The following is a 21,487-nucleotide window of genomic DNA, read 5'->3' on the forward strand; positions in this document are numbered from 1 at the left end:
AAAATACAATGTCAGTGTCGGCGTCAACGGCGTCCAATAACGCTATCGCGTTCCACTCGCGAAGCTTAAGCGTACTCCAAGTTCTTTTTACTTCATTGTCATCCTCTAATAGCAGAGCTTCCTGTTCTAAATAATCCACATTATTTAGGCATTTCAAGCAGTGACTATCACACACATACACACAATATTCACAAATTTCTCATGGCTAAATGCCTACTTTATCTACTTTCTGAATGCAAACTTAACTACCAGCAAACTTTCAGCTAGCCCTGCAGCTTTTTAGTGTTGTGCATAGTACACATAATAATGATGCTGTTACCACAGATTAAGTTGAAGGGGTAAAAAATAAGCCTCTTTAGAAGGCTGTGCAGAGCAATTGACAACATGCTGTTATCTCAGCATAAGCTCTGTGTGTAATGAGGAGAAATTCACATAATGGCTTGTACATCACATTTTTGAAACTAAGATAAAGTACTTTGCAGATGTATGCCAATCTGAGCAACATACATCAAGGACAGCAAAGCTGTATGAGCGTTTTCTTACAGTGTCCTAAAAGCTTTTCTATAGTGGACTCACTAGCCTATCCTTCCTATGCTCTCATCTGAAGCGGCCGCTGTCGCCTGCCAATGCGTCCGCTAGAGGCGCTGCAGCAGCTTCCTTCCTCCTGCAGCTTCCACGTTTAGCATTAAAGTTTGGGCGAGATACCAACGCAGAACAAGAACCAATAGCCTCAGAGTTTTCAAAAATGAATGACGAGCAAATAACAGAGATCGCAAACAACATAGAGAAGAAAATGGAGGTTTTTCCTACAGCAGTCTGGGAATATGAGGAACTGGTGGACGTTATGCAGCTTGAAATAAGGCAGACACGGCAAAACAATTGTTGGATTGGAAAGAGAAAACCACGTAAGTGGTGGAACAAGGAAATAAAACAAGCTATAGAAGAGCGTAAAGAGGCATCTAGGGCTCATCGAGAAGCCAAAAAGTTGGGATTACAAAAAGGAGAGGTGCTTCTTAGATGGAACACATACCGAGAAAAGAAAAGGGTGGCCTGTGACCTCGTGCAAGAGAAAATTAAATGCGCAAGGGAACGTTGAGTGCCTAACATTCACAAAAGAGACAAAGGCGCCCCAAAAAGATTCGGGAACCATATAAAACCACTCGGAGCTCCAATTAAAAGCTCGTAAACGGCTATAAGGGATGAAGATGGTAACGTCTACGAAGGAGACGATGCGCTGCGGTGCATCACAGACGTTATTAGGGATAACTTCGGCACGAGAAAAAGCGTAGTTCAGACAACAGATCCAGCAACAGCAGAGAGGCCTGAGAGATCAAAATTTTGCATAGAAAGTTTTTATTGGAAAAAGGCAGCAGAAAATGTCCGTATAACAACACTGCAGCAGGACCCGATGAAATCCCAATACAGCTAATCAAAAACCTCGGTCCGAAAAGCAAGGTACTGCTGACTAGTGCCATAGAGCGAGTGAGGATAATATGTTTGTACTAACTCAGTGCATAGAGAGTTCAGTAGCTCAGAAAATACCTTTATCGATAGCATTTCCAGATATTAAAGGAGCTTATGACAACGTAGACAGGGAATTGTTATGGGATATTCTTTAGAACGAAGGCATAGACATAGATGACGATTTCGTGGAGCTACTGAGGGAGATTATAGAGGCAACCAAGTACAAGTGGTATGGGAAGGTCTAAAAGGTAATGAAATGGTGGAAATTCACCAAGGATTGAACCAAGGATACCCTCTGTCACCATTGTTGTTGACGCTTTACGTTAAGGGTATAGAAAGACGACTACAGGCGAATTAGGTTGTGATTTATCCTACATGCGTAATGGACAAATGGTGCAACAGAAGGTCCCTGGACTGATGTACGCAGACGATATTGTGCTACTAGCGGACAATAAAAAAGATTTACAGATACTTGCGAATGTATATGGGAATGCAGCGACAAATCTAGGCCTTAAGTTTAGCACACAGAAGTCAGGGATTATGATCTTTAATGAAGAAACGAGTAACTTCGTGGTGTCAATTCAACAGCAAGTAATAACCATAGCGAAGCAATATAAGTACCTCGGCGTACTCATAAACGAAGGAAAGAATTACTCAAGCAACCACCAAGATAATCTGAAAATAAAGGGGAAGCTGAATGCAGCAACAATGAAACACAGAGCAATAACCTCATACTTATTGTGGGGCCACGATAAGTATGAGGTGGTGCGTGGAATCTGGAAAGGAGTAATGGTGCCAGCGCTAACATTCGCAAATGCCATTCTGTGCTTAGAATAGGATATCTTGCCGGGTTCAGAAGTTAACCAAAGATCAGTAGGCCGGTTGGCTTTGGGAGCCCACGGTAATACCACAAATGAGGCAGTGCAGGGTGACATGGGTTGGGCCTCTCTTGAAGTCAGAGAAGCACAGAGCAACATTAGTTTTGAAGAAAGGCTCAGGAACATGGATGAAAATAAATGGGCGGCTAAAGTGCACAAGTATATCTACATGAAAAGCGTGGACACAGAATGGAGGAAGAGGTCAAGGAAGTTGGCAACCAAGTACAGGATAATCGAAACTGTAAATAGACAACCAAGAGTCATCAGAAAAAATGTGGTTGATCCCTCTTATATAGGAATCGGTATAGAACACGAAAGTGAAACGTGTCTTCACAGAAGTAGTGTAATGTTTATTGCACATTGATATATAATGTCTATTGGTGTTTTGTGGCTAAAGCGCCCTTAGGCGTTGATGCACCCACGCTGACGCCTGGTGGCACGTCTCCTCCATCACGACTACCAACATCGATGACCATGAGCAACCGTCGTGCATATGGAAGCTGCACTACGCTGCACACGCTAGCACAACGCGAAAGACGAAGCACGTAACTGACACACTAATACAACGCGCAAGACAAAGCACGTAACTGAATCGTCACCGAGTCAAATCAGCGCGTACAGCGCGTCGTAATTGCAGCCTCCGCGATCAACTTCAGAAACATTTTCAGAGCTAATTGCGGAGGCCACGCTCCGCTGTGCTGAGTACGGTGAACGCCACCTAGGTGGCGTTGGTAGTGCTTCTTAATGCCAGCGTCCCTTCGAATGCTGGCATCGAGGCGTCGTAGTGCTGAGACCACCGAAGCGTTCACTGTCGGTGCGCGTTAGTGTCATAATGCAGTACTTCTCTTTTCTGCTCGTAGGCGGCGGCACCGCCCCGAGCAAGAGCGCGGGTACACGGAGGAGTGTTAGATATATAAGGCGCGTCTGTGTAGCTCTCTGCAAATGCGTTTGTGGCGCAATGGGTTAAACGCTCGGCGATCTATCGTCGCGGACCGAGAGGTCGTGGGTTCGATTTCCAAATTTTCCATGTTTGTGGAACTTTTTCTTCTGGTTTCTTTCTTTGTATTATGTTCGTGTACATTGTAAGCTGGCGTATTTCCGTGACGGAAATACGTCAGTGAAGTCTTGGTGGACCCCGGCATAAAACACTTTCGTGTTAAAAAAGTGAAAGAAACAGAGACCGTGAATTGGATGCAAAGAATGGAAACAAAAAGGACAATGGAGATTTACAAGAATGAGCAGAAAGAAATTACAAGGGAAAATCTGTACGATAACACAAAGGGCAGTACCTTGCTATTTGAGGCAGTTGCCTAAGGACCAAAACATACCGGAGCAAATATTCGGAACTAGATGAGGCATGTGTATGCTGCAGTAAAGATCCAGAGACCACTCAGCACATCCTAATGGAATGCGAAGGGGTTCCCCCAGCGAGAACCGTAGGTAACGTGCAACTCCCAGAAGCGCTTGGGTTTAAAGTGGAAGGAAACATCAACAGATCAGCCGTAGAGATCAGCAAGAGACGATTAGAGTGCTGGTGGAAAAAAAAGCAGGGAAAAGATGGATACGACCTGATCTCTTAAAATCATAGGCAGCGGTACAAGGTAAATTTTTGAAAAGGAAAATGAATAAAGAGAGGTATAGAAAAATGCTAGATAAAGCACATGTATAGTATATCTGATTAAATCAAGCAGGCTAGGTGACTATTTGTCGCCGCCCCGCTTCAAAGGGGATGCCAATAAATCATTATCACTACCTGAACTCGCCAGTCCGCCCGCCCGTTTCGCTGTCTCGCGTGCAAGTGGTCATTTGTTCTTCTATGCTGCATTGGGCGGTCGGTTGCCTGCGACTTCGTTGCTTGCTGCCGGCTTCATTTCCGTGTAGTGCCTGTCTCTGCGTGTCGCCCACGTTACAGACGTGTGTCCCGGGTTGGCGAAAATGCCTAACTGTCGCCGCAACTACGGTTTCGCGCCCGAGTGCCGTACGGGCTACAGCCGCGTGAAAGACGCACCGAAGGCATCTTTATTCAATGCAAGAAAGCAGTGGGAACGGAACTTTCACCATGCAGATAAAATATTGGATGAAGCATGCGCGGTCTGCTAGGTACATTTCGAGCAGCGAAATACAGGGTGTCCCTATACTATCATGCACCAAGATTAAAAAATATGCAAATTCCACGTAGCTGAACAGAAGCAAGGTAATGCTGTTTGCCGTCGCTTGGAGATACTCAGATTATATCATGCTTTCTGTCTAATTACATAATTAGTCAATTAATTAGGCAACTTCTCAAATATTATAATTAGATTAAATGTCAGAAAACTGTGGAGCAACATTAAAAACTCCCGATACAGCTTTCTGTTGCTCAATACATGCCACATAAAAGTGTTTTTCCGAGCGTGAAAGAAGCCTGCGAATACAGGCAAAGTGCCTCGAGCGGCCAGTCGCGAGGATATTTGGGTGTATTCGCGGGCATCTCTCGCGCTCGGAAAAACTTTTATGTAGCACGTATTCACCAACAGAAAGCTGTATGGGGAGTTTTTCATTTTGCTCAACAATTTTCCAATTGACGCATTTTCATTTAGTTATAATATTTGAGAAGTTGATTAAATAATTAAGACTAATTATCTGGTGCAGGGTAGTTGAGACACCCCGTATAATCAGAGACTATGTGCATGTAATCAATGGCAAGGAAATACGCATTCCTCGCGGAAGGCCCCTTGCTATTGGAAGGCGCCATCCCTACGCATCTCCCGAACCTGCACGGTTGCAGCCAACGTTACTAGATTAGCTTCAGTTTGCAAGCTCCGCCCGAGCCGCGCGCGCGAATGTGTCCCTTTTCCGTCTCCTCTCGTGGGGTAGCGCTGCCACCTCTCTCGGCCCTAAAACCGCGTTCGCTTGCCTCTGCTGTCAGCGGCCGCCTGCCCCGAGCGCGTTCCAGTGCGTTTCGTTTGCAACACGTGAATTTGTATTTCCTCCGCGATAAGATTGAAGTACAGACCTGAGGGATGGTGAATAAATTACCTTAACTAGTCCATACCCTCGCATTGCTCTTCGCATTACCGCAGATGTGCACATCTGCGGTAATGCGAAGAGCAATGCGAGGGTATGGACTGACGTGCTATTCAGCTATAATTGCGCGTTAGACGTTCAGTTAAACTGCTCAACACAACAATAGCCAATCTCGTTTGTTATTTCGGTGTCTCTTAGTGTAGTTGTTTATTTGACGACATAGTTTAAGGCCAGCGATGTCGTTTCCCATCTTTGCGTAAGTTACGAGACTCCGCGTTCATTTCGCGTATTCGTTGCTTGCTCGGGAGTCTGGACCAACGTGTCTGAACGAATGAATGAAAGAGAGCTTGTGTTTTGATTCAACAAAGTAATTTATTACTCTGTAAAATTACAAAAAAAATTTATGCGCCCACTTGGCCATGGATAACGCATTTATCTACAGCAAACGGGCCTTCTTATTTGCCACGGCGGCTTTCTCGCTATTCTCAAGGCGGCGATTCACATCCCTAGCGTAGAAGTGCATCCTGGTAACTATAATAAAATTCAGCACCTGACATGTAAAGGCAGCCTCATGCTCTACGCATCCAAGACGATCGATGTTCTCCATCTCCAGCTCATCAAGCACGTCCCAAAAGATGTCTGATGTAACTTGATCCCCGCTCAAAGAATGTGAAACTGCGCGGTTCACAATTTTCACAAAGTGCAGCATTTTTCTCGAAGGATGTTTCAAACATCCTTCCTTGAAGCTCCTATAAAACACTCACAGAAACAGTAAGTGTCCTAGACACTACAACAGCCTTATCAACCCTAGGCACAGCAGTTTCCATTTTGAGCTTGTACACAACAACACTGGCGTCAACAACTTCAAGAGACCAGCCTTGAATTTTCTGGTTTGTTTTTGCCAAATCCACGAGCTCGCTGTAGAGCGACGCGATAGCTCCACACACAGGGGAGTTACTTCCGTCGTCGCACAGGCTTGTAACATCACCTTGCCTTTTGCGCACCTTAACGGGAGGTGCCCTCTGCACAGCTGGTTGCTTACGTTTCCTCGCCGGTTTCGATAGGTATGAAGGGCAGTTCGGGAACAAACGGGGAACAGCGTCGTCCTTGAGCGCCCAATTGTCGCGCGGAATGATAACAACGTCCCCGTTTATGTTGTGCACGAACTCCTTCACTAAGTCACTGTCCTCGAAATGGAGATCGCACACAACGCAAGAGCTTGTGAGCTGCTTGTCCAGTCGTGGAATCGCACGCTGCCACACTTGAAGACGTGAAGAATCTCTAGGCGCCCGGAAGAAATGCCGCTTCTCGGATCTTTGAGAATCGTAACCGCTTTTGCAGCCGGTTACGAAACAACGCGGCATGTCGGTTGGTCACGATACAACGCCACTTATAACGTCAGACGACTCGAACGTGAAGAACAAAGCACATGAACAAAGCGCACCACCACAGCACCAACAACAACGGTTCGCGCAACGTGCTTCGACGAGCCGCGAAGCCGGGCCGAGCTAAAGCCCCTATATAAATATAGGGACTTTAGGCCGAGCGTGTGACTAGCGCCACCACGCGGCGGGAGACGGAAAGGGGACACGCGCCGCCGCGGAGCTTTCAAACTGAAGCTAATCTAGTAACGTTGGTTGCAGCGAACACACGGCTGAACTAAAAATGAAGGTGGTCAGTTTGTACCTAAAATCTCGGCCGTACTTCATCGCGAGAGGACTTAATGCAGAGAAGCGAGGCAAGAAGCAGACAATGAAACTTCGACAGATGAGACCTAGGCTAAATAGGCAACATGGGAGTGGGGAGTGGTCGTTTGGGGTGCTGATTAGAGCACTGCACGGGCTCGGGCTTACCCGAAAGCCCGGGCCCGGGCCGGGCCGGGTAGAGCAGTTTTTTCTCGGGCTCGGGCCGGGTTCGGGCACGGCGTGTGCTTTTTGACCCGGGCTCGGGCCGGGCTCGGGTTTTTTGACGCGGGCCCTGGCCGGGCTCGGGCTTTCTGGTGGTGTGCATGTAACGTGCAGCGAGTTATTCTCGGGCGTCTCAACTCTGAAAAACATATATTTTCGGTCTCGGGCCGGTTCGGGCCGGTTTCGAGTCGGGCTCGAGCCGGGCTCGGGCCTAAGGTAAAGGGGTGGCGGGCCGGGCCCGGCGGGTAACGTAGATTATTTCCGGGCCCGGGCCGGGCCCGGGTCTCGCCATAAAAGTTTTGATTGGGCTCGGGCGGGCAGCTCAACGTAAAAACGGGCCCGGGCCGGGCCCGGGCTGAAAAAATCGGCCCGTGCAGTGCTCTAGTGCTGATTAGCTTCTGCATGCTGTTCTGCTACATTTTTGCAAGATACGCCTGACTAATGTGTTGTATATTTGTTAAATGCATATAAATAAAGTCTTTATACGTACTCTGAAAAATGCCCTTCTAGGTTTCGGCCAATTTAATATTATGCTTTGTGTCGTAAGGAAGTGGTCTTGTAAAAGCGAGCATGCACGAGTGCCGTAGACAAACCAATTGAGATTGCATATCCATAATTACTGAGCAAATTGGCCTCCGAGCCTATGCGAGCGCTTCGCAAGTTTACGTTCCTGCAGCAGCGCGTAGTGTACCACGGCAGTTTAACAATCAAACCCGATGCGGTTAGAGCAACGGGCATGACGAAGCTAACGGGTCAACCCTACGCGTACGATTAGGCTGTGGCAGTGACATAGGCAAATTAAACGTCCCGCCGGAAGCGTAATGATTGTAAGAAAAAAAAAACCGGACAGACATTCAACATCATCGCGGGAACGACGGGGAATCTTCCCCGAGCCGTCTGCATGCGGTGGTCCGGAGAATCGCACTTTTTTACCCTACAAATAATTGCCCGGTCGGTAGTGCAGCAACCGGCAGTTTACTTCGAAGTGAAATGGCAAAAGTAACGCCGCCCGCTCGGCAGCCGCCGTGTCCAGGAGCGAAGCTTAATTCAGGATGATGATGATGATTTAATGGCATCCCCTTTGAAACGGGCGGCGCCAAATAGTCACCTAGCCTGCTTGATTTAATCAGGTATACTCTGCATGTTCTTTTATCTAGCATTTTTGTATGGCTCTGATTATTCTATTTTTTTTCTTTTTTTTCAAAATTTACCTTGTACCGCTACCTATGATTTTAAGAGATCTGTTCGTATCAACCTCTTCCCTGCTTTTTTTCCACCAGTACTCTAATCGTCTCTTGCTTATCTCTACGGATGATCGGTTGATGTTTCCTTCCACTTTAAACCAAAGCGCTTCTGGAAGTTGTACGTTACCTACGGTTCTCGCTGGGTGAATCCCGTCGCATTCCATTGTCACATGTCACATATATGTCATATATATGTCACATATAGCAGCAGCAATGTAAGTCTCAGAATGAAAACTACAGATAATAAATGAAGTTGACTCCAGAAATACAGTGTGTTGCTGCATTTTTCGAATGCTACTCACATTACTATCGACAGTCGTCGTGATATGATTTCTGCGGTAATTTTTTTTTTCTGCCGCGTTTACTTCAACCCCTTGGATAACTCGATCAATTTCGTCGGTCCTATCTGAGTTAAATTTACGCAAGTGGACTTATAAGGGGAAGAAAAGGCAACCGCTGTCGAAACCCGCAACCTCTGCATGATGCTCACGGATGTGCAACATGGCAGTAGTTGAGCAAATGTGATACCAAACCCCCTTGAACTTTTGTGACAATTGACATATGTGTGTACATAATGTAGCCTTGGGAGCTTTAGGCTCTGCCACTTAGGGTTACAGTAGCAGATATGAAACATCCTTTTAATAACAGCAGGCGATTGGCCCTTGAGTCACTTCTGCTAACTGTGGCATGAATGCTGCTGGATTTGAGACTCACTATTCAGTTACCTGTCAATATACTCTATTAAGCAACATTGGCTGCTGATTTTTATAGTGTACAGACTGCGACATGATAAACCAAACTTTTACTTGTACCTTAGAGGGACTCACTTAATTTCAAATAGACCGGTCTTGGATTGAGTTGGGGCCTAGTTAGCCAGAGAGGATGCGAATACAAAATTCAGAGGGTGGCACCACATTGCAATTGTCATGTCATTTTCCTGTGACTTAGTAGGTTTTGCTAGTGTGTGCTCGGCACTCTTTATAAGCTATTGCATTGATTTCAAAAATAAGCAAGAGATCAACGTAACAACTTTCTATAACTGTTTGGCATAAAGACATCTAACTATGCAAAAGTAGTGTAAAATCTTAGTTGTTAGTCTGAAATCATCTTGTGCCCAGCTGACTCGCGTATGAAATTCAACATATGACATTTTTTTTATAAATTACCACTTAAAAAAAAGAAAACTAGCAGACTGAAACGTTTTGAAGTGTAATCTGTTGAAGATGATTCTTAGTGTCACTCTTTGGTGTCAATTTTATCTGTTGTTGCCATCCTTACCTTCTTTGGAGCTGTTGAAGTAGACAGCTTGGTGCGTTGATCTCCACTTCCCGTTGCAAGAAACACTCAAACAAAAGGGACAACCAGAACTTGTTTTACTTTAGCCATAATATGAACAAAAAATTCAAAAATAGCGTTTCTGAGACATCACAGAGTGCACTAAACAGCCCATAACGTTGCTTGTGAAGTAGTGCCCTGCTTTAAAGTGATTTGCAGTGTTTGCCATAACGTCCCAGACAGTTATGCCTTCATTCTGCAAGTAGCGTCTCATTGCAAAGGCTTACTGAATTAAATAAAATTTCTAGCCTGGCTTTCTTTAGTTGTTCGGAAATAGCAGGGACAGCGTCAGCGATTGATTGGGAGCACTGCCATTTTGATTTGACACGGTAACATGTATTTCTGTATCACGGTTACATAGCACCAGTGCTGACCTTGATTTCATGATAATTTTGTCGGCCTTTTTGTCTACTCCACTCGGGTGCCATCAAATGCATAATTAAAAAATTCGCACTCTGTCTGCACCTATATCACTTCTGTTTTGCCACAACCATACGCCAGGCAAAAGGTTCTCGCGTAATTGCAATTGAAACTAAGGCTTGACTTATGCGCGATACTAACAGGGCTACATCTGCGGACGCGGCTTCGATTCAGAGCCCTTCGAAACAAAGCTTAAGGAGCATTTCTTGTCAGAGGCACTTAATTCTCCTTGCCGACAGCCTCCGAATGGCTGTGATCGGAACACCAATGTCTTTTGAATCTGCAGTCCAGGAAAACGGACCCTGAACCCGTTTAACCCTAGACTTAGTCACGAATTCGCGAGTGATTTTATCAGCTTGGAGCCTACAGTGCGCAAAACAGATGAAACAAGAATGAACACCAGAGACAGCTAGCACTTGTACGCCACAAACAGCTAGCTAGAACTGCTCCGGTCCTCCTCTGCTTTTTTTTTTTTTTTTTTTTTGTAATTGCTGCCGCGCTGTAGGTTTCAAGCACAAGCTGCCATCAATCCCATACGTGCGCCTCCATTTCTGCAGGTAGGAGTGATAACTGAGACCTATACGATGCACGTAAGGTCCTCCAGCACGAGCCAGGTTTGCTAGTACTCTCCGCGACGCGGAATACAAGTCACTGCAATCGACTGACGCTTGCTTATCCCGAATGAGTCAAGTGTGTACTAAATTAGCCTTGAGCGTTGCCAGCGGAATCTCGGCGCTCTTCCCCGACGCGTGCTTTAGTAGAGGCTCATGCGGACGGGCACGTGACGCTCGTAGATGCTCGAGGTGTACCGGGACGACAGGTTCCGCGGAGACCTGATGGTCAGCACGCCCGTGGGGCTGAGCAGGGCGCGCACGGTGAGCGGGTCAACGCCGTCGGGCAGCGGCACCTTGCGGTCGAATTCGCGCGTGATGTTGCCGTCGGTGCGCTTGGCCGTGATGAAGACCATGCCGTTGCGCGTCTTCACCGACAGGTCGTCCGGCTTGAACTGCAGCCCGATGTCGAAGGACACCTGCAGGGCGAGGAAAATCGCGTGTTTTTTTTTTCTTTTTTTTTTAAGACAAACGCGCTGATAGGCGACGTGCGACATTTACGAAGCACGTGACGGCTCCGGATAAAGGACTTTGGTGGGTCGCAGTTACTGTTTGTCACTGCGAGGGCACAGTCCTCGAGCCGCACACGGGTTCCCCAACGTCGCCAATCGTGCCTCAAGCTTTGTCGGATTATGCGTACTGATGAGTCAAGAGCTTACTGTTTGGTCACACTTATGCATGAAGTTGCCCCAAAACATTTTAGAGCGCAGCTTTTAAGCGCCCGTTATTGCGGCGAGCGTCGGCGGCGTCGGTGGTGTAACCGAGCGAACGAGCACAGCGAAAGATGTAAGCGAACGCGGAGCACAGCGAGGGTATGAAAGACGCAAGGCGGAAAGCGGAGGAGGGTATATGGCGTAAGGGTGAGGAGGAAAGGCTTCGTATGCTGCTGCTTCTGCTAAACGAGCTGCCCAAGCGCCGCCGCCGAAAGCACTCTGTCGTTCGGAATCAAATTTTTTGCCATAATATATCGCGAATTCAAAACACCTATACACAGCGGCGCTCGAAATTCGCATTAGTGAGTATCGTAATCGTCGGCGACATTATTTTTGTCTTTCACTAATAAACGTTTCTTTCTCTGGCTCTCTCTTAAGTCGCAGTAAGTCGACATTAAAGATTGTGATGGGCATTTGTTATTACTTGATTGTCGGTGACGATTACAGGCGACCGCCCCTTGCATATGCGCCATTGCTCACACGACTCTGTATGTGTCTGCACTTTTGAAGCGCTCGAGCCTGTGTTCAAGGTATACGAACGAGATGACAGCGGAAACTCGGTACAACAGCGGTCTTACGTCATCGTGACGCGCGAAAACCGCTCATCGTGGTTAGAATTTCAAGCCTTGCGTTAGGCAACGGCTTTGACGTCCTCCTAAGCAATCGACTTCAAGAGCGGCGGGGCGCCCGCGTCACGCACCTTGAACTCCTCGAGGTCCTTGGTCCGGGAAGGCCTGGAGACGTCGCGCGCGAAGAACGGGTCGGCATCCATGCCGTCCAGGCTGACGTCGCGGATGACGCGCCTGGGCGTCGTGGTGGTCGTCGTCGTTGTGGTGACGATGCCGCCACCTGGCGTGACACGGTGGCGCACCGTGGTGAATTCGGAGCCACCCGAGCGCGCCTTAGGGAAGTCGAAGAAGTCGCCGTCATCTTCGACCAGTTGACGACGCACGGTGGTCACCGTGCGCGTCGGGATTGTGCGCACCCTGTACGATGACGTCATTCCTCCTCTGGTCGTCGGCTCGGCTTACACTGCGCAGAGGAAAGCGGGCAACACGTACTTGTCATTTTTTTCCGCTGGCAGCAAACGGTGCTCAAAGGGACAGCAACTCCTCGTTTTAACAGAATCTGTTTATTAAAAATATTGCTTTATTCGAAGTTTATTGCGGCCGCAACCGCAGCGCATGCATTTCAGACCGGTTAATTCGAAGTGGTGTGGAGCCAGACTCCGCTTAGTACGAAATGCAAAAGCGGAAAATTCGCGCGGGACCACTCGGTGCAGCATGCGCGATGGCCGCTCTGCATTTATTGATATTAACTTTGACAGTTCGATGTGGCGGCAGCTTCTTGGGGCTAACTGCGTCACGTGATGACAGCCGACAGACTAGGCAAGTGCTCACGCGTGTCAGCATAATTTGGGCAGTGTCGTGTGTCCACTGTCTAGCTTTGTTTTAGTATAGATTTCAAGAGCTCCCGCGCAGCTGGACCGCAAGTAACGCGTTACTAAATTGACTGTATAGCACATCCGCTTTTAACGAAATACCACTTATAACGAAGTCCATATTCTGTCTGAACGACTTCGTTATAACGACGGTTTGCTTTACATGGTTAGATAAGCACTAAGAGACACTGGTATGGTATGGTATGGTAAAACTTTATTATTGTCCCTCGGAACGCGCGTCAGCACGTAGCGGGCCGCTCCCACGTCGGCACAGAAAGGCCGAGCCTCTCTGCTGCGTCGCGGGACCGATGGACAGCCCATAGCTGTGCTTCAAGAGACACTGGTGACGGAATAAAACATGACGAGCGTATGTTTTGTTCTGTCGTCTTTGTCCCTTAACGCTTTCCTAACCGTGGATCGTCGCCAACTTGCTCAGTTTGTCCAATTTGCCATTTTGTAGAAGGGAGATAGAGGACAGAAAAAGTGCGTATATTAGAAGCCGCAGTTGATGTAGCTATCCACCTCTGAGCGCGTAAACAGTGTTTGTCCATGCCTTTCTGTCCTGTGTGTTCTGTTACGCAAAGGAGTTATTCAAGTGGATTACCAAGGGACTCCGATCTGTTACGCTACTTTCTCTGAGAACATGGTTACGGGTTCGTTCTTAGCAGTGGCGGTGTGAGTGCTATGGTGGCGCAGTGTAGAAAATTAAATGTCCATGTGGGGGTATCCCGGTGCCCATTAATGAGTGGCGGGTGGTATAACATAATCCAGATACTTCCTTGGAGATTGTAGACGCAAGAAGTTACACGGGAAACTAGCCTTAGAAAGGCACATTGGCAGCAACGTCGCCCGATCTCATTCTTTGACCGCATCTGGGACCGTATTTACAAAAAGCGCTTGAGAATCAAAATCATGTTTTATTGAGTTATTAACTGTAATTGAGATACAGAATGATGTCCAAGAGCACAAGACTGCAGCGGTACCTCCTCTCAGGTAGTACATAAAACAACATTATTAAGCAGCAAAATAAAGAAAAAGCAAAGAAATAATAATACATATAAAAATGAATCGTACAACATAACTTTGATATTGCAAAACGATACTGGTAAAGCAAGAATGATAATACAAAATCAAAATAGATTATTCTGCACAGGAATATTACAGTACTGAACAAAAATGATTACAAACTGTGAGTAACTGCCACTGGAATGTGCCTAGCACAACTAACTATCGATTAGGTATATTTGGGGGGAAACAAAGAAAAAAACAGTGTTGTATTAAGACGCTCTAGATTTCCAGCCAATTTGGATGGTGGACATATTTTGTTAGCGAAAGCAATCGGCCAATGGCGAAGAACACTTAGCTCCGAAAAGTTTTGTGAATTCGGCCCCTGGTTCATACTTTAATTTTTGTTGTTAAACAGAAACGGCCAAAGATTACAAAGAAAATGTAGAGCAAGCGTGTTTGATGTTCCTTTTTATCCGATAGGAGCAACCATCGATGACATGCTCCGTAGGCCGTGCAGGCCGTCGGCTATACGCGACATACATGGCAGTGGTGCTTGTCACATTGAGGAGTTTTAGCATACGTCTACGTTTCTATCGTTATATGGCTACGGACTCCACAATCTGCCAGCTTTACACAGGCTAGCTAAGCCTCGCAAGGAATGTTCGCAGGGCGGCTTACATAGCTGTTGGCTGAAACGGAAGCGGTGCACTGCACTAAGGCTCTCTAATGCGCTCCGGGCCAAACATTTTGACTTGGTGGCAAAATTCGGCAGTTTCCCAGGTCACAGAATCTCGAGTCATATACGTGATTAGGGCGCCGGATGACGTACTCATAATTCCTGGCATTTCTGTTCGTTGGAGAGCTCCTCCGTCTGAACGGTAAACATTTGGAGGACGCTTAAGCTTCGCCTTTAAGAGTGGAACGCGCCAGCGGTCAAAGCAGGCTCATAGCCAGGAATTTTTTTCGGGGGGGAGGGGCACTGGCTGAAGGCCTTGACTATTTGAGGAAAGCACCTATTTTTCAGTAATTCCTTGCGGTAAAGCACGGACAGATCAATATTTCCGGGGTAGCCCGGGCCCCTAGCCCCCCCCCCCCCTGGCTATGGGCCTAGTTCAAAGGTCCCTGACTGCTTCTCACGCTTCCCAGCAACTGCAGCTTCCTTTCTCTCTCTCTCTCCACCTTCGCCTCCGCGCGCCGCTGCCGCGCACGTGCGGAGGCAAGCGCCATCTCGATGGTGTTGTTGCAAGGAACCAAGCGGGGCGCGCCGCTCTATGAATGGTGGACATGCTGCAAATAGGGTTTGTGTTTGAGTTTCCGCGTAACAGAATTATGTTTTTTTCGTATATTCAAATTACAATCCGACGCTATCATGTCTGTAGGTTGTGGTTAAGTCGTACTTTACGATTTTTCTGAGTTTGAAAAATTCAATTAGTTTACTAACACCTCTGTGCCACGCGGAGTACCTGCGTGTTCGTGGTTTAGTATGCATAGTTCGGAATGATTTTTCGCTCACAAGATGGTCGGCGCCGCACGCTGGACGCCGACACCGGGCTTTTTTGCAACACGGGGCCCTTAACGCTGTCGCGTTAAAATAGGAGAACGCCAGCGTCACTTTCGGGAGCAATGACAACTTGGACTGCAGTAACAAACGCTTTTAAATAGCTCCAGGCGCTATATGCGCGCTCGGTGTGGAGGCAAGCCCTGGCACACCGCCTCTAATGAAAGCACGCCAGGCTTTGCCAAGCTGACGCTCTTTGCGTGGAAACAAAAGAAGCCGTTGGAGGAACGACGTCTGACCGCGTTTTCATTAAGCCCTTGTAATGAGATAAAAAAATATAGGGCGCTTCACAGCACCTGGCACAGAGACGTCTATTCGGTTTGACTAACTGTGCAAGCGCTGCAAGCTGCCGCCAAGACGCTAAACTTGCGGCGTGAAAATTAGCGGTGGCCTGTTAGCGGTGACCAGCGTGTGGGGCTGTTTCGTAAGGCGGGAAGCGGAGGACACCTTGCGCTACCACTGCTTTGGACTACCGTATTTACCGGTCTATAAGTCGCACCTTGTTATGGGATGCACCCCCCTCAAAACGGCAGTTACACCCCCCCCCCCAAAAAAAAAATAAATAAATAAAACGCACATAAGTAGCACGGGTGTATAAGAGGCACCTGTTCGTTCGGTGAGCGAGTTGAAAAAATTACAGTAACGTTTCACTCCATGAACGCGGGTCACGCGAAAGCGTATGGGTGCCATTACTATATCATTGCGATAGCAATGACACGAACACTCCAGGCGCATTTCTGCCGTCGTGGTTGCCGCGATGTTCCGTATAAAGTCCAAGGGCGATAACATTGTCCCCGCGCGCCGTATGCTGAATGTGCGAGTAGAAGCGGGCGACGGTGATCCGAATCGCGCACATGGGAGGAAAGCGGGAAGGCAGCGTGGGAGGAAGGGTGGGGGAGGGGGGGAGCCGACTTGTACTCTGGTAGCAACTGCGTAGTTTGCGCAGCGGCGCGCGCCGTATCTTGACAGCAATCTGCAGATTCGACGATCGACTCGCGGTCGGCCTGCCGCCGCTTGCGTTGCTGCTCCGTCCTTCTCGCACGGCGCTCGGCAACTCGATCACGAGAAGAACCTGGTACCTCGATAGCGCGCACAGAACCCGTAGCAATTAAGTCAACCAGCGCGGTTCGCGTGGCCGTAACATCGAATCCGATTTTGACGGCAGTTCTTCCAAAAAAAAAAAAAACGTACATAAGTCGCACCGTTCTATAAGACGCACCGACAAGAATTCATTCAGGGGAAAAAAGGCGTCTTATACACACACACACAAAAAAAAATACGGTACTCGTCATCGAAATATTGCCCCAGAAATTACTGGTGTGAACATTTTAATCAGGGTGTCCATTCAGTTTCGTTCAGAAATGATTTTGGCTCACTGCTAACGACTCACTGCAGTGACGCTAGCGCTGACGGTAGAGTGACAGCGTGGTATGCTAAACTTTAGAATAATAAATTGAAAGGGGTCATTTCATTCTTTTACTTCTTTTTTTTCAGTCAGCGTATATATCTTACGACCAACACTGCATGCCAATTTGGATCGACTACGAGGCCTTAGCAAGAGGAAGTTTAGGAGGGCGACAGAGCATTTTTCTTGACTATAAGCTTTGAAAATGACAACCTAGAACAAGACGACCGACAAAGCAACAGTTATGGACACACCTAGAAAATTGCCGATAATGATGATATGCGAATAGCAACGTACTTGCCTATCTGCGTCTCTTGTCTGTTCTTTCACAAAAAAGAAAGAAAAAAAGAAAAAAAAACTGTTCAGGCAGTCGTGGGAAGCCTATAGGAGTTTTATTTTTCTGCGAAGATTAAACGTAGATTATTAATGGAAAGTTGTGTAATTACGATGTTTCATTTTCGTCGGTTAATTTCCATACATGCACTTCCCGCAAAAGGGCTACTGCGTAGGACATGTACTACAATAGACTAACAGTCTTCCTCATGATCAGGGTCCCCTGTGAGTAATTTACCTAAACGTACTCCTTTACAGACTCTAGAAGCTGACTGGCGATCTTGAATTCTTGTTCCCTTGCCAGGCTGTTGAGCATTATCTTTGTTTTCTGTATATTAATCTTCAACTTCACTCTTACACTTTCTCGGTTAAGGTCCTCAATCATTTGTTGTAATTCGTCCCCATATTTGCTGTATAGGACAATGTCATCTGCGAACCGAAGGTTGCTGAAATATTCGTTGATCCTCACTCCTAAACTTCCCAGTCTAAGAGCTTGAATACTTCTTCTAAGCAGGCAGTGAATAGCATTGGAGAGATTGTGTCTTTCGTGAGCTAAGATAATGAAGAATGAATCAGAGTGAATTAAGAGTGAATGAAGGTGTATGAAATGGTGGAAAGGTGATTCAAGAGTGATGAAAATTTGTAATTTTGAGTAATAGAGCAAACCAAATGTAATGGAAGTAAAACCGAGATGGGTAGAGTGAATGAAGGTGAACCAAGCAGTGATAGGGTGAATCAAGAGTGAATCAAGTGTGAATCAAAAGTTAATCAAGGGGTTATGGAGTGGGCGAGTGACTTGCAAAAAATATGTAAGATTTGAGGGTCCAAGTGAGAGTGACTCAGCAAAAGAAAAGTGCTAAGTCATGGTTCGAGTTTGGTGAATCATAGGAAGGGCGACTTGCAAAAAAAGCGTGATGACTTGCAAAAATGACTGCAAATTGTGGTTTCAGAATGACGATGACTCAGTAAAAAAAAATGTGGTCATCGTGTCATTGAGTTAGCGGGGCTCGGACTTTCGCCTTCAAGTCGTCTTAGTTGTAGCATAAGGGACGCCTGGTAATTTGTTTTTTACGCGTACGGATCGAGCCTTGGTAATGTTCATGTTTTCGTTTGTTTTCGCTATTGAAATGTAAGTCACGCCGTGTGTTTCATATGTGTATCTTTTTGTAGCCTCTTGTTTTTTTTTTGTTTTGTTTGTTACTTTTTGCGCTGTATGACTCGCTTTCACTTTCTGTTAATGTTTTGTAACCAGTCTGATGTCGCCACTGCGACGCGTTTCACAATTTGACGCACTAAAACATACGTTTTTTCAGGCCACAGTGACCCGCGGCCGCGGGGTGCACTATGGGATGTAGTACGTCGACCGAGCCATCTCGCTCGGGCGCAGCTGCCACCCGCTTGCCGCGTTGGCGCCGTGGGAGTACGAAAATAAAAAAGAAATAAAAGAAATGAGAACAAGGCGCTACATCCTTCTTGACGCTGGTCAAGGCATACGTATACTTCCCCACAAGCATCTCCATTTGTATATATATGCAAGAAATGGGAAAGAATGAAATAACACAGTCTACGTATGTGGTACTCACCGAGCTGCCGCCCTTTGACAGAGAGCTGTAAGCTCCGCTGTAAACGTATCGCCTCCATCGTTTAAAACTTCGTTTACAGAACGACGCGTTGTCGGATGGTGGGTAAACAAAGAGACCGCGCTTTCCTGTAAGCTTTCCTAAACGCAAAGGCGTTTGCGCCTCTTCTGCGGCCACACGTCTGAGAAGAGAAGCGCATATGCGCTGTGACGTTTCGGAAAAAGCCAGGGTGCTCGACGTTTGGTTGCTTGTAGGTTAGGCGCTCATGCATTCGTATTTCTAAAAGAATAATAATAATAATAATAATAATAATAATAATAATAATAATAATAATAATAATAATAATAATAATAATAATAATAATAAACAAGTAGAACAAAATTTGCCTCTACTCCCTATCTTTTATAGAAAAACATTGAGCTAGGATCGAATTTATAGCCCGGGCCTTCCCAATATTGCGTTCGTGTGCCGAGATCCACCGAAACTAGGTAGTAGATCTGAGCGCATTTGTCACAAGTGAAGTAGGTTGTTGCTTCGCGGTGAAAATCGCTTTAAAAGTGAATATAATCAGCTGCACTGTGAAAAAAAAAGTAAGAAAGAAAGAAAAAAAAAACGTTCGTGAGGCGTTTTTCTTGTGTATTTGGGCACGTGCTATATAGGCAGCACGTTTCGGATATTAAACCACCTATCGCAGCTAAGCGATATGTTTCGTCAGAGCACTTGCGCAACGTCGCGGAACACATTAAAGCAAATCACCAGCCCTTTCCCTGTCGACAAAATGGGGATAAGCGAAGCTTGTCGTGTGTGTATCTGACCTTCGTGGTGATTTTCTTTTTTTTTTCTCTCTTTCTCTCTATCTATCTTTATTTCCCTCTCTTTATTTCTTTCTTTCACTCTCTTTAATTCTTTCTTCCTCTCTCTTTCTTTTCCTTTTCCCTTTCTTTCTTCCTTTCTCTCTCTCCCCCTCTTTTTTCTCTCTCTCACTCTCTTTGCTGTCCCCGGTAAGTGCCATTGAGCTTGGACCCTTTCTGCACTATAGCCAGGAACAGCCCATTTTTCAACGTGACACCACCACCACCGCCGCCGACACTTGTGAGCCTATAAAGTTTCGCTTGAAATTATGTTTCACTATCAAACGCTACACGTTTATGAAATGGTGCGCTTTACATTACCGCACAACAAACACGGAACGAAATGAATTGTTGTTATCAAGCTTTAAAAAATTGTGCGAGAGGCTGTGGAGCGAACTCCACTCCATGCACCTCGAACAGAAAAGTGAAATCATGTTTACCTGTAAAAAACGGAACACTAAACAAGGCGGATCATAAACCAAGTCTACTTGGCAGTTGCCTCTGCAGCTCTGGAACATGCTGGTGGATAAATATTCAACATGCGCATTGTTTATTAGGCCTAATTTTCTGTTTTGGCCATCACCCATTATTATTCAGAGTCAAAGGGTGTGCGCACTAAATAGAAGTGCGTTCCCAGCTCAACTGCATGCAAAAAAAGGAAAAAGAAAAAAGCGAAGAAACAAAAAAGAAGCAGTGTTGCGCGGGATAGCTAGACGGCTGGCATCGCAAGGAGGCGAGGGGCCGTCGCAGCTAAACAATAAACAAGACGTTCTTGTTTGAATTACGCGGTATCATGCACCGTCTTGCCAAATGTCCTTCGGTTATTACTGGGCCTCTTCGATTATCCGTCTGTGTCAGTCCCGGACTGTCCGAAAGACTGCATACGCAACGCTCATTGGCTGAAAGCACCGTATCGGGCAGTCCGGGACTGTCAGGAACGGATAATCGAAGACACGAACTGCTGACAAGTGCTCGCACGGCGCAGGAGGAAGGAACAAGGGCGACGCCGATCTCTGCAATGTAAACACATTTCCCATAAACGCTTGCGCGGCCTTGGGGGGGCTCGCGTGCCAAAAAAAAGTGTGTTGCTTCAGTGCTTCGCGTTTTTAAGTGAAGCTTGCTTTGCCTCTTCTCCCGACTTTCCGGGCGGTGCTGTATGGTCTTGCTCGCACGCGTCGCTGGGTTTCTTGCAACACCCCCAGGTGGCGCTGGCGTACGCGCATCCCGGCCGGCGCCGCTGCGGCAGCGTTTCGCAGTTTGTGCGTATGGGATGTGCTGTGCTTGCTTTACTATACGACAAAAATGCAGGTGCTGGGCTGTGGAGGTCACGTGCTGTGCTGTGATAGCGTAAACACTACAATCGTCCGTAGCCTGAAGAGAGCGCCTGGAGCTGGCGTCTCAACAGCGTGCTGGCCACGTATGCAGAAGGAGCACGTAAACACGCGCCAGCAAAAGTGGCTCCAAAACGTGCACTCAGCATCGAGGACACCCAGGCCCGAAAGAAGCGTCGCGCGGAACGGGAGCGTCTTCGCTACGCATGCGAAACGCGGTGAAGACCGCGAATGTATTCTGGCTCGAAAACATGAGGCAAGGCAACGACGCGTGGCGGCCATGAAAGATTACGAGCGTCGTGATCCCTGCTACCAGAAGCGAGAAGCGCAACAACGCGTGGCGTCAATGGAAGACGAGGAGCGTGGTGAGCGCCACGACCAGAAGCGAACGATGATTCTCGT

At 47.0% G+C, this 21,487-nt stretch overlaps 2 protein-coding genes across 4 annotated transcripts in view; one reads left to right on the top strand and one right to left on the bottom strand.

The window, feature by feature from the left end:
• The window catches only part of LOC119465859 (acyl-coenzyme A thioesterase 13), a 60,670-nt gene extending 40,808 nt beyond the window's left edge, over nucleotides 1-19,862 (top strand). The window contains exon 3 of the mRNA XM_049657116.1: nucleotides 18,637-19,862. Coding sequence (XP_049513073.1) covers nucleotides 18,637-18,646 — 10 coding nt within the window. The 3' untranslated portion in view covers nucleotides 18,647-19,862. The remainder of the gene's footprint in view (nucleotides 1-18,636) is intronic.
• LOC119465860 (uncharacterized) overlaps nucleotides 9,856-21,487 on the bottom strand; it is a 28,735-nt gene continuing 17,103 nt past the window's right edge. For all 3 annotated transcript variants that reach the window (XM_049657113.1, XM_049657115.1, XM_037726339.2), the window contains 2 exons: nucleotides 12,279-12,610; nucleotides 9,856-11,284 (listed from right to left, as the gene is read on the bottom strand). In XM_049657113.1, coding sequence (XP_049513070.1) covers nucleotides 11,009-11,284; nucleotides 12,279-12,581 — 579 coding nt within the window. In that variant the 5' untranslated portion in view covers nucleotides 12,582-12,610 and the 3' untranslated portion in view covers nucleotides 9,856-11,008. The remainder of the gene's footprint in view (nucleotides 11,285-12,278; nucleotides 12,611-21,487) is intronic.

Source organism: Dermacentor silvarum, chromosome 10 (genome assembly GCF_013339745.2).
Source record: "Dermacentor silvarum isolate Dsil-2018 chromosome 10, BIME_Dsil_1.4, whole genome shotgun sequence".
Lineage (NCBI taxonomy): Eukaryota > Metazoa > Arthropoda > Arachnida > Ixodida > Ixodidae > Dermacentor > Dermacentor silvarum.